The 16,130-nt window shown below is 49.8% G+C and overlaps 1 protein-coding gene across 2 annotated transcripts in view; it reads right to left on the bottom strand.

The window, feature by feature from the left end:
• Positions 1-12,626, bottom strand: part of DVL3 (dishevelled segment polarity protein 3) — a 33,938-nt gene extending 21,312 nt beyond the window's left edge. For both annotated transcript variants that reach the window (XM_083868195.1, XM_083868194.1), the window contains exon 1: positions 12,427-12,626. In XM_083868195.1, coding sequence (XP_083724321.1) covers positions 12,427-12,593 — 167 coding nt within the window. In that variant the 5' untranslated portion in view covers positions 12,594-12,626. The remainder of the gene's footprint in view (positions 1-12,426) is intronic.
• Between the last annotated feature and the right edge of the window lie 3,504 nt (positions 12,627-16,130).

Raw genomic sequence — 16,130 nt, forward strand, 5'->3', positions numbered from 1 at the left:
TTTGCTCTCCATCTGGACACAGACAGCAGGAAGAGCCCACAAGGCAGAGCTGCAAAACACCACTTCCTGCTGACAGAGGTTAAGGGACAGAGGTGAAAAAAGTACAAAGGTGGACAAAGAGTTTATCTGGCTACTGCTGGTACCAAAATGCAAAGGACACAACATCAGCTTATCTAGAAGCTTCTGAATGAGGTGTTTGGGCCCCACAGGGAGCTCCTTGCAACTCCCCATGAGGGAGAAGTCACTCCCCTCTTTCTAGGCTGGCTAGAAGAGCAACAGCCTCCCCTGCAATGTCCAGGGATTTCACACTGGTTAAGACAACTGTGAGGAGCTGTAAAGGGCCCCAAGGGCTGCTGCAGGAACAGTGTGATGCTTGCACATACATCACAACCAAAGGAGAAGGCTATGATGCCTGTAAAGGCTCTGCATGCACCATGAGGAATGCAAGCCCAGGCCTTCCTTTTCTGGCCCTCAGCTGAGGGACACCAAGTCAGTCCTGCTTTTTCTAACAGCAAGCGAGGCTCGTGCCAAGAAAGCGCTGCTGCTGTGGAATGTGCTGGGCCAGCAGTACAGCTCATTCCTGGAAAAGCATCAACTCAGCGGGAGAGCAAGGAGAGGAGAAGAGGGGGAAATTGGGAAGAGGGGGAGGGTGGGAAACAAAGTCTGAAAGCTTGGACTTCCACACCTGGGGAAGCACAGAGCAGTCTGCTCACCAGCACCTCCTCGTCACAGGCTGCCAGCACAGCAGCCCTGTCCAGGACCAGCCCTAAGCTCTAGGAGCACCTTCTGCCAGCCAGATACCTCCAGAGCAGATCTGGGACCACACAGACCAAGGCAGATGTCTGTGGGGAAGAGGAACAAGGCTCATTTCCCCCCCATCATGTTAATAATTAATTTAATTTAATGACAGATCTCCACAAGGAGATGACAAACCAGCCTCCACATGTGTCCTGTCCTCAAGACACTGACCAGCTCACATTACTCTCTCCTTGCATAAACAATTTTGAAAGTCTCCCCAGGAAACCGGCTCAACCTCCTACCCGATGGGAAGAGGTCTTGAAGCATGACAGGCTGTAGATGGCTGCACCTACTCTGCACATTCAGCTGGGCTGCCATCAGCAAAGTGCTGCTAACTACGTCTGTAAGACATACAGAGAACCCTCACAAAACCAACAGACAATTAATAAGGCTCACGACAAACTTTCACCACAAAACATTTGCCAAAGACAATGAAAAGGGCTCACGCAAAGCAGAGCCTTTCAGTGTCACAACAGCTGCACAGTGGCAAAGACAGAACTCTGTCCCTGATCCCCAAAAATGCGCAAATACTGATACTGCATCCCCCTGATCCTAAAATGCAGGAGGCAGAAGAGAGCTTGAGGGGTCTGAACACTCATAAGGAGCTTTTCTGACCATTGCTAGGCCAGGGACACTCATTATTTTTCTTCCTCACCTGCTTTTGACAGTGTCATGCATTAGATGGTCAAAAAAATTCCTTGTATAAAAACCAGCAAATAGAGCACGTTTCAGTAGCCTTTTACACACTTCATCAATTTCACTAACACCAGTTTTATTCACCAAACTCTGTTCAAGACATAGGGCCAAACCCTTGAATACAACAAGTAACCTACCAAGGTTTACCAGGCCAGCCAGGCTTGCCCTCCAGCCAACAATCCAGCAAGCATGAAAATACTGTTCAACTGCTGGAAGAAAGGGACAAGAAAGGTGCTCCAGTCCTAACCAAACCAAGCACGTGCTGGCACACAACTTACTCAGCTACAGGTCCAGAGAGCAGACGAAAGCCATATAGTAGGACTCAATACACTACCACAAATTAAAAGGCTTCACAGTTCCCACGTACAGAATTCAGTTCATGTCCTACCAGGACTCACCTCTAGAACAGGAATCATCTTCCTTTTCAACAAGAGGGTAACTTCCCCTCAGTTTAGAAGAGGACAGTGTTTTGGATAACTGTAGCACCAGGTCCAACTGCTTCTTTTCTTTGACACTGTGAACTCCTGGACCTGACCCTGTCACATACCATGTAGAATCTTCCACCTGCTGTCTCTGACAACTGCACCCAAGGCTGGGTAATGGCCACTGACCTCCAGAAATCACCATCACATGACATGAAACATTCCTCTTGTGGAGGATTTCAAGCTACAACTACCATCTCCTAGCTCCTTCAAGGATGGAAGAGTGTAGTGGAAGGTCATACAACCTGTCTATAAGTCTGTAAATATGCCATGAGCTTGGTAACTGTCTTGAACTGGTCATTCTACACATTTACTATTCCCAAAGGCAGGTCAGAAATACTCATCACATGTTATTACTGCAACACGGCCATTTCCTGTGTCTGTGGATCTGCCGGTAAGTCAAGTTACAAGACCACCCTGATTTTGAGCTTCCTAATTATCAGCAGTACTGATATCAAGTTCCTGTGAAGCATCTCTCCTGTAAGTTACATGTAGAGTGACCACACTTAGTGCCAGCACCACGTGTTCATCAACCAGGAGCACAGTTGGACCCTGCAGTCAACATGGCCAGACACAGTCCCCACCTCAAACCTACAAATCCTTCTACATGGCACAGCTAAGTCAGACCCAGCTCCAACATCACGCACACTGTTACACAGAGATGTTAAACACCTTGTGTTAGTTTGGAACTGCCCCAAGGAAACCCAGAGTTCACCCTAAGCTGATGCAGATGTTGACATCCTCAAAATCCTCTGACACTTCCAGGATGACTAAACAAGGAATAGTCTTGAAGAGTTTTCCCAAGTCTAACCTTTTGGTCCCAGTTGAAGTAACACAGTTTTAATCTGTGTTACTGTGAAAATCTGTGAAATTTAATCTGTGAAAAAAATCCACCTCACAGGACTCGCTTCAGGATCTAAGGTACATTTATCAGCTCTAGGTCTAAGTCAGGTTTGCCATAAGGGACTCAGCTCCACAGCCAGAACCATGAAAAACCACCCTTCTCAGAGTCACAAAAACCAGCAAGAAAACTCAAACGAACACAGTGCAAAACCAAGACTTCATGCATGAAAGCCCTATATGGATTTTCAGTATGGCACAGCCCCAGGTGGGCCCACAGGCAAGTCTGTGTGAATGGCACTAACATACTGGTTGAGCTAGGCAGGGCTGAATGAACTGGGACAGCTGGTTAGCTGTATGCAAACACAAGTATGGAGTTTGCATATCCATCACAGCTTCTGGAAAAAGACTCAGTTCAAGAAGCTCCGGCGCCCGGGAGCCAACCAGGCCACAGCCATTGGCACTGCAGCAACTTTCTCCCTGCCCTGATGGCATCAGGCCACGAAGCCAAGGCTGTCACCTGCTGCTGACACTGCTCTGGCTGTCAACAACAGCAGCACAGTACAGGGGACAACCTATTTGCTTGCAGATCATGAGACAAAAAAAGACCATGAGTAGGTAATGCTGAGGGAAAGAGCTGAAGCCCAGGCAGGGGAAGGTTACTGTGCTAACACCAGTTTCCTTGCTATAATAATCCATACAGAGCCAAAGCTCCTGATACGCAGACCCCTCTGGCAGACTCTTGTGCCTTCAGAACCAGCCTGTAGCCACCATCAAACAAGGAAAAGTCCACAAACTCTGTTACCCAGACCCAAAACTCCTGGCCCATCACAGAGACAGCTGCCAGCGATCAGAGGGGCCATGTAGCAAATAAATTCCTCTCCAAACCCCAGGGGCAGGTCAAAAACCAGCAGAGGAAAGACCTTTCCACACAGCAGCCAGTGACAGCTCTCCCAGAAACAGAGCTTTGCTCCAAGTCATGTGAGGAAGCTTTTCCCACTTCAGCTTCTGTCTTCAGCCAGGTCCAGAAGGACAGACTCCCACTGCAGAAATTCAGTCACTGCTCACAATGCATCCTCTCTTCCTTCAGCTCTAACATCCTAACAAAGACACAAGGACAGCTACCCCAGTGAGGAGATAATCACCACAAAGGATTTAGTGGAATAGGGTTCCCAAATGCTGCTTCTGCTACCTTCCATAGCTAGCTGTGACTGGAAAAACAACGCCTCTGGCATGTCGCCTTTAATAAATAACTGATACAACAACCACAACAGTCCCAACTCTCCACTGTGATACAGAATTACACGGCACAGGAAGGTCAGCACCAGGCATCTCTGCCTGCCAAAGCCTCCAGAGAGTTCCAGCCCATTCCTGGATGGGTTTAATATTAGTGCTACAGTAGTAACAACATAGCAATGGAAACAAGTGAAACCAGGAGCTTTGGGGCTCAGGGAGACACTAATGCTTCAGCTCTGCAAGCTAATGCAGTCCTCAGAGACAGTGATATTCACAGCCCAAAAGCTCACACTCTCTCCTAAGGCCACCACGGCATTACACAGATAAGCACATGGACAAAGCAGACAAAGTCACAGAGATTAGACTAATTCCCCTATTTGTACTTTATTGAAACGCCTTCCAAAAAAGCCTTTACAAAAGGATTTGGTCCAAAAATTTCCAACAGCAGCCACCAGCGGGATTAAGTTTTACTTAACTTGCCAGCTGCTGCCTAACAAGCCAGCACCAGCGGGACAAACAGTAACGCAGCCACGTGGTGCCACATCCCCCTTCTGGAAAACAACAATCCATCCAGCACAGGTCAGAAGGGCAGGCTCTGAATAACAAACAAGGGATGGAAAGAGGAGGAAATCATTAGGAAACACCAAAAACACACAGCCCTGACTGCTGCCTCATCAGATGTACAGCACGATGCAAAGCTGGTGCAACATGAAGGCAATTTCCTGCAGACTCAGTATCTGTTGTGTTCTGCAAGCCCAGCTCCTCTTTACAGGCCCTTTCACAGATCAAATATCTTAAACCACAACATTGTTCTATTTATTTGGATGCAGTCAAGGGTGGAGGAGTAGCAATTCATTACATCAGGTACCCTCAACTGCCATGCAGACACGGAAGAGGCTTCCTACCCCTTTAAGTACACTGAACTCAAAAACGACTTCAGGAATTTCAACTATGCTCCCTACACCTCTACATATAGAGCTTTCAAGTCTAGATGAAGGGCCTGATGCCCACCCTGACAGAGGATTGAAGTCAAACCCGTGTGTGCAGCAGAAAAGCTGCAGGGGAAACTAGATTTTCTCTGCTTATTTTCACAGACCTTTCTTTCCTGAGCATCTCCACGTGCATAGTGATGGGTGGCTGCCTCCACCTTCCAAGAGTTCACACCTGCTAGATCAGATGAAGAAATCACAGGAGAAAGAGGCCAGGAGCATGATGGAGAAGAGGGAATTACTGAAAGCTCAGTCCTCCAAGCACAATGACCTTGGGCTCATGGACCATCTACCTCCACCCCTGCACACCAGCATCTTCCTTCTCAGAGTCCATTATGAAACACTGCCTTCCCCAGCAACACCCTGCTCTCACTGCAGCCATGTAGGAAGGAACATCACTGCTTACACTACCACCCAGAAGATGCAGTACCACCCTGCAGACAAGCCAATCTCTGGGATTTGGGAACGGCAAAGTTGTAGATGAAATTCTAGAGTTCACTTTAGAAAAAAGATGTCTCTCAGCAGGAATTAGAAAACTGAGCAGTGGGGCCACCATTATCATCCCGTAACAACAAAAAATGCTCAGGTTGTGACCCAAATTATGGTGGTTTATGAGCCATTTTTTACAGCATTTTGCCTTGACCTCCCAGACTGAACCGTGCTGGAGCACAGCTGTACCATAGTTGGGGCAGGCACACTGATTTACTTTGCAGCAATTTCTGAGACATCAAGGTAGGTTTTTGCACTGTTCTGGAAGCTGGAGGACCAGAGTCCCCCAGATGATTTCAGAACACTGAACTGCACCAAAACAGCTGCATTCACATGGCTGAGTAAAGGTTTCTTGACAGTTCTTTTTTTTTTTTTTCTTTTTTTCAGAAATTACAAAAGAGGCTTAAAATTAAGAAACATTCCCATCAAACACATAACTGAAAACAATGCCTCCCTAAGAAAAATGCTGGCTTCAACATAACACCATATTTTGGGAGAAAATACATTCAGTCAAAAAAAAAAATTCTGACCAGTTCTGGCTGCAAACTAGTTCAATAGATGTTGTAAAGCTTCATTGTTTGCATAGGACACACAAGGCCTTAGGGAAATTGGTCTGCAGCCTGATTTGGCTAACTTGGCTTTCTGAAGGCCACCCCTGGGCAAAGAAACCAGGCTGTGACTGCCATCCAATGTGGCCTCCAGAGCACAGCTCCAACCACTACTGAGAACGCCGGACACCTACAGAGCCAGTAATAGCTGGGTCTGAACAGCAGGACACACAGGGCCAGGCGCAGACAATACAGGCCAGGGAAGCAGGGAATACTGTCAACTAACCATCTCCATCTTCACCTCGGCCCTGGCACTGCTGTAGCCCCCACCACCATCACCACAACACTTGGAAACAGCCTCCAGCAGCAGCTCCAGCCAGAATCAGCTCCAGTATCCATGGGCCACCCCCAGCACGGGCAGCATTACAGGAACTCCCCACCTCAAATGCAGACAGTGGTTAGCAGCTCTCTGCCAAATCCTCAGCAGCTCAGGAGACAGAGGCACAGGCTGCAATAATCTACATGCAAAATGTCTGAAGTAACTGCTGGTGGGCCCTTGCTAACCAGGGCAGCTCACCTCACAGCAGGCAGGGAAACACATCCTCTGGAGCACAACAGATGGGGTGCTGTGGCCTGTCATGTGTAAAGTGCTTGCCTCCACATGGAATGGACAGGGACTGACTAAAAACTGGAAAAAAGTGATGGCCACCTCCCAGTAGGGTCAATGCTGTCACTTAGACCACCAGAAGGGACATGTGCACACAAGGGAGTTTTGTAGGCCTTTTCACTCACAGACCTCTTGCCAACCTCTCCCAGCATGAAATTCATGCTGACATGGAAACGGTCTCCACCAGGGGCATGGGACAGGCAAAGGTCTTCTGGAGACAGCAAAAGTTTCCAATTAAAAATAAATTTTAAAAAGTTCCCAAAATCAAAATAAAACAACTCCCCCAACACATGCTACAAAGAGCTGGCAGGGAAGGCAGGGGCACCATGCCAGTGCTCACCACTGCTTAGAAACTGACACTGCTTATTAAGTTTAGGATCCCTTCCCCAGCTCCCAGCATTTCCAGCCAGGAGGACAGTCACCGCTGGCATCAATTTCAAAAAGACCCTGCAATAAAAATAAATCACTGGGCCTTTCAGAGCGCATCAACGCGTTTCCTCATGCACATGTGCAGAGACGAGGCCGCCAAATACCAACGGCATCTGACCCCTTCACTGGGGATTCCAGCAGCGCCCGCTTTGTTCTGCCTCCAGAGGGTTGTCCTAATCACTGCCTTGGACCCGGCTTTGGAGAGCAGGTGATAATTAAGCAGGTCTGGATAAGATACTGGGCCAGTGATTAGCTGCATACCAATTTTCACTTCACAGCTGAGACCAAGGAATCACCACAGCTATGAAACTAAAATTGGAATGGAGACCTGCAAGAGGGAGAAACCAGCAGCAGCAAGAGGAGCAGCACTACCCCACCACTGTACCTCAGATCACTGGTGTTCTCCCAGCACTGCAGAACCAGTAGGATGGGGAGGGAGAAGTGGTCCCTTTGCAAAAGAATGGGGCCTTTCTGCTCTCCAGTCTAGAAGAGGGGAGGTGGCCAAGTGAAGATAAACGAAATTATCACCAAAGTGATTTCTTCACAGGCAAAAGAAATTCAGACTTTCAAGCACCCCACAATTTATGGAAAGACAAGGCAGAACTTCAGGCCAGGTGCTAAGCATTTACCTGGACACACAAAGTGCACTCCTTAAACTGCTCAGAAAAGTCTAGCCTGAACTTTAGGACACCCCTGTGGGAACACATTTTGATCAATAGAAAATGAGCAGTATCAATAAGAAACAGAAAATTAATCAAAAGAAATCATATTTCAGCTGATATAAGAATATTCTCAGAGTTGTACCAGATGAAAAGACAAATCTGTAGTTCAGCTGAGGGAAATGTGCACAACACCTGGCTGGTGAGAACTCCACTCTACCCAGGTAAATTTCTCATGATGGACTTGGGTAGGAGATAACACTTTACACATCACTGAAGCCTATGTCCCAGCAAACTACAAACTACAGACCATCAGCATGGTTGCTCCCTTCCCAACTGCACGGGTACTCAGAAGAATTTATAGTCCTTCTCTTGCAGCACCTCTATAGAACTGAGAGCTCTGTCATGCTAAGAGCCACACAAATGTTTGCCCGAGAAGCTCCCAGAGTCAAGTCGATAAGACAAGGCACAGCTGGAAATTCCATTTCATGCATTAAGGGAAAAAAAAATTAAAAAGCCTGCTCAAAATCCCATTAAAAACCTGGGGGAGGTGTGATGGAGAATATGGATCTCACAAGCAGCCACAGCACTGCATTGATCTAAGGTGCTCTCCTGCTGACCATCACACAGCTCTTACCTGTGAAACACTGAATGAAAAGATTCAAGCTGCAGGAAGAAACCTTCCTTCTCTAATGAGGGCAATGTTAGCAGCCAAGGGTAGTTCCACTCTTCATGGTGAGACACATCCACACAAAGCATCTCAAGTCCAAGAAGAGCCTACCACATCTGTGCACTGCCACACTCACACCATCCATCAGCTGACCTTCATGTGCTTCCACTTCTGGGATTAGCAAGACACAAAGCCAACAAAGGCACAGATATCTGCACCCTGTTACGTACCTCTGTAGCCCACTGCATCAGGAACAAAACCCTGCAGCCTTCCTGCTGCTCACAACTCCTCTCCCCAGGACCAAGAGCATGAATTCTTCTCCCTTCTCCTCCTTGCCACCCAGAAGTGACACTCACCACTCTGGGGTCTTAATTATTTGAAGCTGAGCACTAACTCCTGCCATAGCCCAACAACTCCACAGCCACCCAGGGGAACCTCAGTTCACACTTCCAAGGAGATGTAAACACTGAAGCTGTTCCATCACAACTCTAATTCTCAGAGCAAACAAATATTAACGAGATAAACAAAAGAATGAAAAATCCCACACACCAAGACTGAGGCTCTAATACTGCCTCGGGGATGGGGTGAGCTGAAGGGAATACCAGACTGGAGATCCACAGCCTGGAAAAAAAAGGAGGAAGAGCAAGAAAGATTCAGACTGGGCAACAGAGGTGAGAGGAAACACTGGACATCCCGCTCCAGCTGGCTCTGGAAGGTGAGATGCCTCTGTTCCTAATAATAGACCAAAGGAAAAGTTTGATTCATGCCACAAGTTCCTGCAGAAGGTCCAAAGCAGAGCCATGGGACCTGCAGGCCTCCTCCTCACTGATCAGCTGCCCTAAGGCCATCCACTTCACCTCTCATTGAGGGGGCTTTAACCTGGGTCCTACTCCTGGACACTGCCCAGCTGACAGACAGCAGCCCAGCACAAACCAGACAGAAGGCACCCTGAGGGAATCCCCTCAGAGAAGGAGCTGAGAGGAATACATGTGTGAGAGAAATTTTTCCCTGTCACACAGCTTCTGAATGCCACCATTGTTAACCTCCTTCTAGTTTTCACTAATTGCCCGTGCATTCAGAGTCAAGCAGCCAAGGTGCCTCCTGCCCTTCTGTCTCTGATTCTCACTGCAGACCAATGGCTTGCTTTCTCACAGAAATCAATTACCAGAGATCATGAAATTTTTCAGCTGAACTTGATGATCTTAAAGGTCTTTTCAAACCAAAATGATTCTTTAACTCTATTTTGTGTGCTGCCTGGGGCTTCAGGGCTTCTTAGAGCAGCTGGACTTCTCTGGTTGTTCCTACCACGTTTCAACCCCCAGCATGTTCTTTAGCTCTCTGGAAAGCAGCTTTCCTGATGAAGCATCCATGGTGACACCACAAGAGGCTCGCTCTCTCTCTGTCACACCCATGGCCTTGCACATGCTGCTTCAAATGCACAACTCATTGCCCAGGACTTCTCCAAGGAATGGACTGCCCATACACAGCCCCCGACCCCCTCTCAGCTGTACTTCCCTTCCAGAGCAGTTTATGCTTCCCAAACAATTTAGCTGAACTGGTCAAAACAAAAATCTCATCCCATGCACTTCTGATCTTGTGGTGTCTTCCTGAGTGACTTTCCCCTCTCCCGGCTATCACCCACTATAACTCCCTATGCTGCTTTATAGTTGAGTTTTGGTAATCTACCGTCTACCTCCTCTTGTAGAACCTTAAAGAGACAGAGGAGGATGAAAAGGCACAGCACAAAACTTCACTGCCACCAGACCCCTCTTCCCAATGCTAGACGCTGCTATTTATTACCAAACTTTGTTTATAGCTGTGCACTCTCCCACCCACACGGCAATGTTTCATTCAAGACAAGTTTGAATTCACTTCAAGAACAACATTTCAAAGGATCCCAAAGCATTTGTTTACAAACAGCATGCATGGAGAATTCACTTCTCCCACCAATGGATATGGTCCCCTCTGAGACAGGGAGAGGCAGCTGTTTCATAGCACCCAACGCCACTCAACAGCTGAGGGACAGGAAACGACCCACAGACAACTGATACTGCTGAGGAAACTTATGGAAAATGAGGGCTGGAGACTTTCATTTGCCAGGAGAGAATGGGGAAACTTCTGAGGACTAAAGCTCTCCACTGGGTCAGGAGGAATTTAGGGAGGCAAAGCATCCCAGACTGTGGTCAAAGGAGTGACTCCAAATTTCAAGCCTCATCTGAAAGCTGGCACCTCCCAAACTAACGGGAACCTGGGCACTGGGATGATTTGGCTGAGGAGGGGAGAGCACCCCCTGCTGAGGCAGCCACACAGATCTCATCCAAATCCCAAACAGGCCCAGCCCTGTTCACCATGGGGCACAAGCCAAAATCACAGCCTAGAGAGGTATTTGGTGCAGTGGGAAGGCTATAAAACTGAAAACACTTTGCAACCCCATACACAAGACCTACTGTAAATATTAAATCTTCAGAGGAGGAAGCATCCCACAACTCCTTCAAATACCAAAGTCCTAGGAATGGTAAAGGGTCACATGCTAGGGAAACCAAAAGGGTCTCAGGATGGAAAAAGAGGTCTTCAAAAAGGCTAAAGGAAAGTCAGATGTTGAAAATTTGGACAAAACAGAGTGAGGACAAAGGGTCTTACAGGGAGCTGGCTTTACATTGTACTCGCTCCCCAGAACAGTAACCAACTTTACACAGGCAGAAGACAGGAGGGGCTCCCCAGAATATCGGTGAGTACAACATCCAAACAAGGGACAGAACACACCCCCTCACCTCCAAGTGATGGGAGGAACCAAAGAGCATCACAAAAGAAGTGATGGAAACACTGGTGCTGGAAGAGAGCCGCCCTGCAGGAGATGGGATATGAGGCAGGGCTGCACTCCTCTTCCATACCTGAGATTGAGCACAGGACATCTCACTTTGAGGATGGGACATGGACATGGGTACAGTGGGTCTTGCATACAGCCCTTACTCAGAGATAGGCAGCATGTGGAGAGCTCTCACTCCTTCTCCATGGAGGAAGGGGAAGAGAAGACTGGTCTTCTATATGCATTCTTCCCAAAAATGAGATGTGGAGGACAAAGCTGCCAAAATGGATGTCCCTCCCCAAAATGGATGGTAGGAGAACAAAACTGTCCCCAAACCCATTTCTTGGAAAGGGCTGATGGAGGTGGCACTACCTCCACACCCTTTTGGAGGGAGCAAGGGACACTTCCCCAGGTGGGCACAGTGGGAGATGCCCAGGCCCTTTTGCTGGGGAATGACAGTCCTGAATAGGACACACCTTGGGGATGCCACCCTAGACACTCAGTGTGGGCTGCATTGAAGATACCACCTCAGACAAAGTGCTGGTCAAACATCCTGAGTACCAGGAGGGGATGACCCTCGGATGGGGATGACGGTCTCCTCGAGGTGCCTCTGGCACCTACAGCAGGGCATCACCAGCTCCCTCGCTGAGGGGGGAACATGGGGCAGCTTCCCCAGCGCTGATGCGGGATGGAGGGGGATGGAGGATGTGCGGCTGCCCCCGGAGGCGGCGCCCAGGGACAACGACCCCCAGAGAACGTGCACGGGGGGGTTTCACCACCAGCCTCCCCACAGGTGAGGTCCTGGGGTCAACGGAGGGTGTGTCCCCGCCGGACAGAACCCAAGGGGGTCACCATCCCCATCGCCTCCAAGGAAATTCAGTGGGGACGGAGGATGGATCGGGGGCCCCCTCCCCGTGCCAGAGGGGCACCTCCCCACCCCGCCCCAGGGGTCGCGGCCCCGCCGTCCCGGGGGGCTCCCGAGGCCGAGGGGAGGCAGCCCCGGGCCCATCCCGTGAGGGGAAGGAGCTCCTCGGCCGCCCCCGCCGCTCCCGGGGAGGCCCAGGGGGCCCGGGCTCCACGCGTGGCCCCGGGGGGCCGGGCCCGGGCCCGCGCTCACCCGAAGTCGTCGTCCATGGACTTGAAGTAGAACTTGTAGTTGGGGCGGTTGAGGAGCCCCTTGAAGTCGCCGAGGGTGACGCGCTCGGCCGGGATCGGCAGCTTCACCAGGTACGGTGTCTCCTGCTCGTCCAGGTGGTAAATGATCTTGGTCTCGGCCGCCGCCATGGCGCCCCTGCCCGGCCGCCGGGCCCCCGCCTCGGCCTCCGCCGCCTCCTCCGCCCGGCGCGGACCCCCCGACCCGGCCCGGCCCCCGCCCGCGCCCCGGCCCGGCTGCGGCCTCCGCACGCCCGGTCCCCCCGCGCCCCTTGTTCTCCGGGTCCCAGCGCCGCCCGGCCGCACGGCGCAAGCTCGGCCTCGGCCGGCCCCGCCCCGCCCGCCGTCCCGGCCCCGCCGGAACCGGAACCGGCGCCCCGCGGGGCCGCGGCGGTGAGCGGGACCGGGACCGACCCCAACCGGGGCCCGCCGTGGGCCGCGACCAGGCTCAGCGGGCACCCGGGAGCTTTTGGGCCCAGACCCCGCCACGCTGCGGGCCCGCGCCCTGCCCCCGAGCCAGATCCCCATCCATAGACAGGAGACCCCCCTTGGCTGGAACCGACCCGCTCATTTGGAACTGACCCCCTACACACCCATCTGCCCGTCCCCGCTGCTGCTGTGCCCCATGTGGGTGCCCGGCCCTGGGACTGCACACCTCCCGCCTCATCGCTCGTGGGTGCATTGGGTTTATATTTTACATCCACATCCTCCCATCTCCAGCCTGGTCCTCCCCGTGCACCCGCATTCCTAGTGCCAGCTGGGAATATACCTCTCCCGGGCTCCCCAGCCCCATTCAGCTTTCACACCCCCTAAAACGCTTCTGATGCTGCTCCACAGGGTCATTCATGTGTCCCACGACCTCTGCTTCCATCCCTGCAGCCCTGGTCCTTTATCACACACCTTCCAGCCTTCTCCATGCTCCTCATACGGCTGTGTGCCCGACCAGCACAGTTTACAAAACATGAGGCATATCCATCTCTACCCTATCCTTCCACATACAGACCCCTTTGAGCTCCCCGTAGTGCCTCAGATGGCCATCACACACAAGGGACTACCTCTAACCACAGCTCCTCTCCAGCTGAGGCTTTCCTCTGAACCCCTTGTTACCATCCAACAACTAACCCCACTACTCAGACCTTTTCCTCACCAAGCAGACTCTGCTCTTCATGAGCATCCTCTGTTCCACGTACCATGGCTTCTCCAACTGGGCACCCTTTGGCTGTGTGTTTTTTTTCCCCATCCTCTATCTCTCTGGACCCCAGCACACTCTTACCTATAGTCATCAGCACTGTGACCCCAGCCCCATGGACTTGCCTCTCTTGCACAGCAGTCTCAGGCTGTCTGGTTTCCCCTCTGCACACCTTGCCAGCGTGCAGCAGGCACCAAGGAACCATCTCCAGCAGTTCCCCGGAGCTGTGGCTGAAAGCAAAGCTGGGGTGGATGGAGTTTTGGGAACACCCACCAACAGGAAGGGCAAGAACTTGCCCTGGATTAGAAGGAACAAACGCAGAGGAAGCACCACACCATGGGCCTGCACAGGGCATGAGACTAGATCAGCCCTCAGACCAGACTCCCCTGCCGTAGGAAAAGGAGCCAGAAAGATCCTACAGGGAACAGGGCCAAGTTCCTCAGGCGGGCAGGCTGAGCTAAATAAGCCTCCTAATGCATTAAAGAGTCCTGCAGGCATTGGTAGTAATTACCTGGGCAGCACTGCTAGACTGGGGGAAGAACCTGACATTAAATTGAAAAAAAACCCCAACATTTCAAGAGAAGTCCTCAGATAAGCAGAAGCTGTAAGAGGTCTGAGACTCTCCCATGTTTCCATGTCAACTCTTGGAGGATTGTAATTTCCTTATGCTTAGGGCTCTGTGGTAAAAGCTGGTGTACCTGAAATGAGGAATTCAGGTCAGGAATGGAAAAGTTTAGTTTAAGTTGCTTTTTCCTGTTTCAACCCTGACAGAGCTAATCTTAAAGTCTTTTTGCAACACCTCCCTGTCCCATAAGCAGGCACATCCCAGTCTGTCCCTGGCAGGGCCACTGTCTCACCCACCTCCCAGCACAGCCCTGGATGCACCTTGGAGCCTGTATTGTACACATTACCTTTGTATTTGTTACCAAAAGGGCAACAAATTTGTTACCTTTGTTTCCAAAAGGGCAATCGGTAGTGCTGAGCTCCTAAGGGAGCACATGCAGCTGAGGGGAGGGGTGCCACATCCCCCAGCGTGGTAGTAGATGAAATCTCATTGCTACAGCTGCCTTTTCTTTTAAAACAGGCCAAGTGACCGAACAGACTCAATGATAGATTGGTTTCACTGCTCACAGAGGCCTTGTGCTGTATGACTCACTGAATGGAAGCTAAGAACACAGTGCCAAAGGAATTAGCAGGAGGGGATTGTGCTGTGCACTCCAAGGTCCACAAGGAAGAGTTTCTGAACTGCCTGTTGGCTTATTTTTGCAATTACTGCAACTTAAAATTTGCAGCATTAATAACATTGCTTCTCCCTACAGAGTACACAGGCTTCAGATGTTTTAGTGAATCTTGGAACAGCCCGAAGCAGAGGTGGATATACTTGAGTTCCATCACTTACACCTTTAAGCAACACCAAATTATTATCTTCTTTTAAAAGGGTTACTATTGTTAACTAAGTTATGGGTTTGATACAGGAACACCAGCTTGCTTGCTTGCTTGCTTCCTTCCTTCCATCCATCCATCCATCCATCTCCCTCTCCCTCCCTGCTAGATGGGAAGTCAAACAAGTTGATTATTACAGCCTTAGGAAAATAAAGTACTTACTGCTTATATTGTTCGGAGATGGGTAGCAATGATTCCACATTCATGATTGCTCTCAAAGGCATTTCTAGTCTTCCAACCAAAAAAACATCTTGACTGAAGCAACAAGAAAGCATCAAACCCACCCTACACTTCAGCAATGGAGTAAATGCTCCTTTAAAAAGTACAGTATATATCAGTACATAAGGATGCTGCACCATGCCAGAACTCCACTTTGGAGAGTATCAAGTGCCCAAATTTGTTTTCTTTTTGCTACTCTATTCTTGGCATCTGTAAAACGACCCCACCACACACACCACCAAGGCCTGAAGGATGTGGCCATAGAGCAACATTCTCCCCTTGGATTTTAACTCCCAGGTAAAAAAGCAGCTCATACCACGAAGTTGGAGCAAAGGAGGAAGGAATGTGGAAAAACAAAAGTGGAATTGTTACTTGGCAGTAATAATCAAGAACTTCTGGCAAAACTGAGTTATTTACAGCCCTACATGTTAAATTTATTCTTAGGCCATTTTTACCCTGTAAAAGGAAAAAAAATACTTGAGATGTCCAAGGAGATTTTAAAATTAACAAGTCTTGCAGCTGGTTTGTAAATGGTTTTACTGTAGCTGCCCTTCCCTGCCTCTGCCAGTTCCTATTTCCCAGCATCAGGAGGGCACAATGCAGGATGTTCAGCCAACATTCCCAGCAATTCCCATAATGACAAATGATAACAGATTTCTTTGGCTTTAAGGTTCATCTTTACAACATAATTCTGTACAAAACCAAACCTCACCCACTTCAGGATTCCAAGTTCAGAAGTTTTAACTAATTGTTCTCTAGTTGCAAACAGGGCTCATGAGTTACCATCAAACACTTTCACCAATTCAATGCTGTGCTGA

The sequence above is a fragment of the Zosterops lateralis genome, assembly GCF_965231275.1.
Source record: "Zosterops lateralis genome assembly, chromosome: 10".
NCBI classification, from domain to species: Eukaryota; Metazoa; Chordata; class Aves; order Passeriformes; family Zosteropidae; genus Zosterops; species Zosterops lateralis.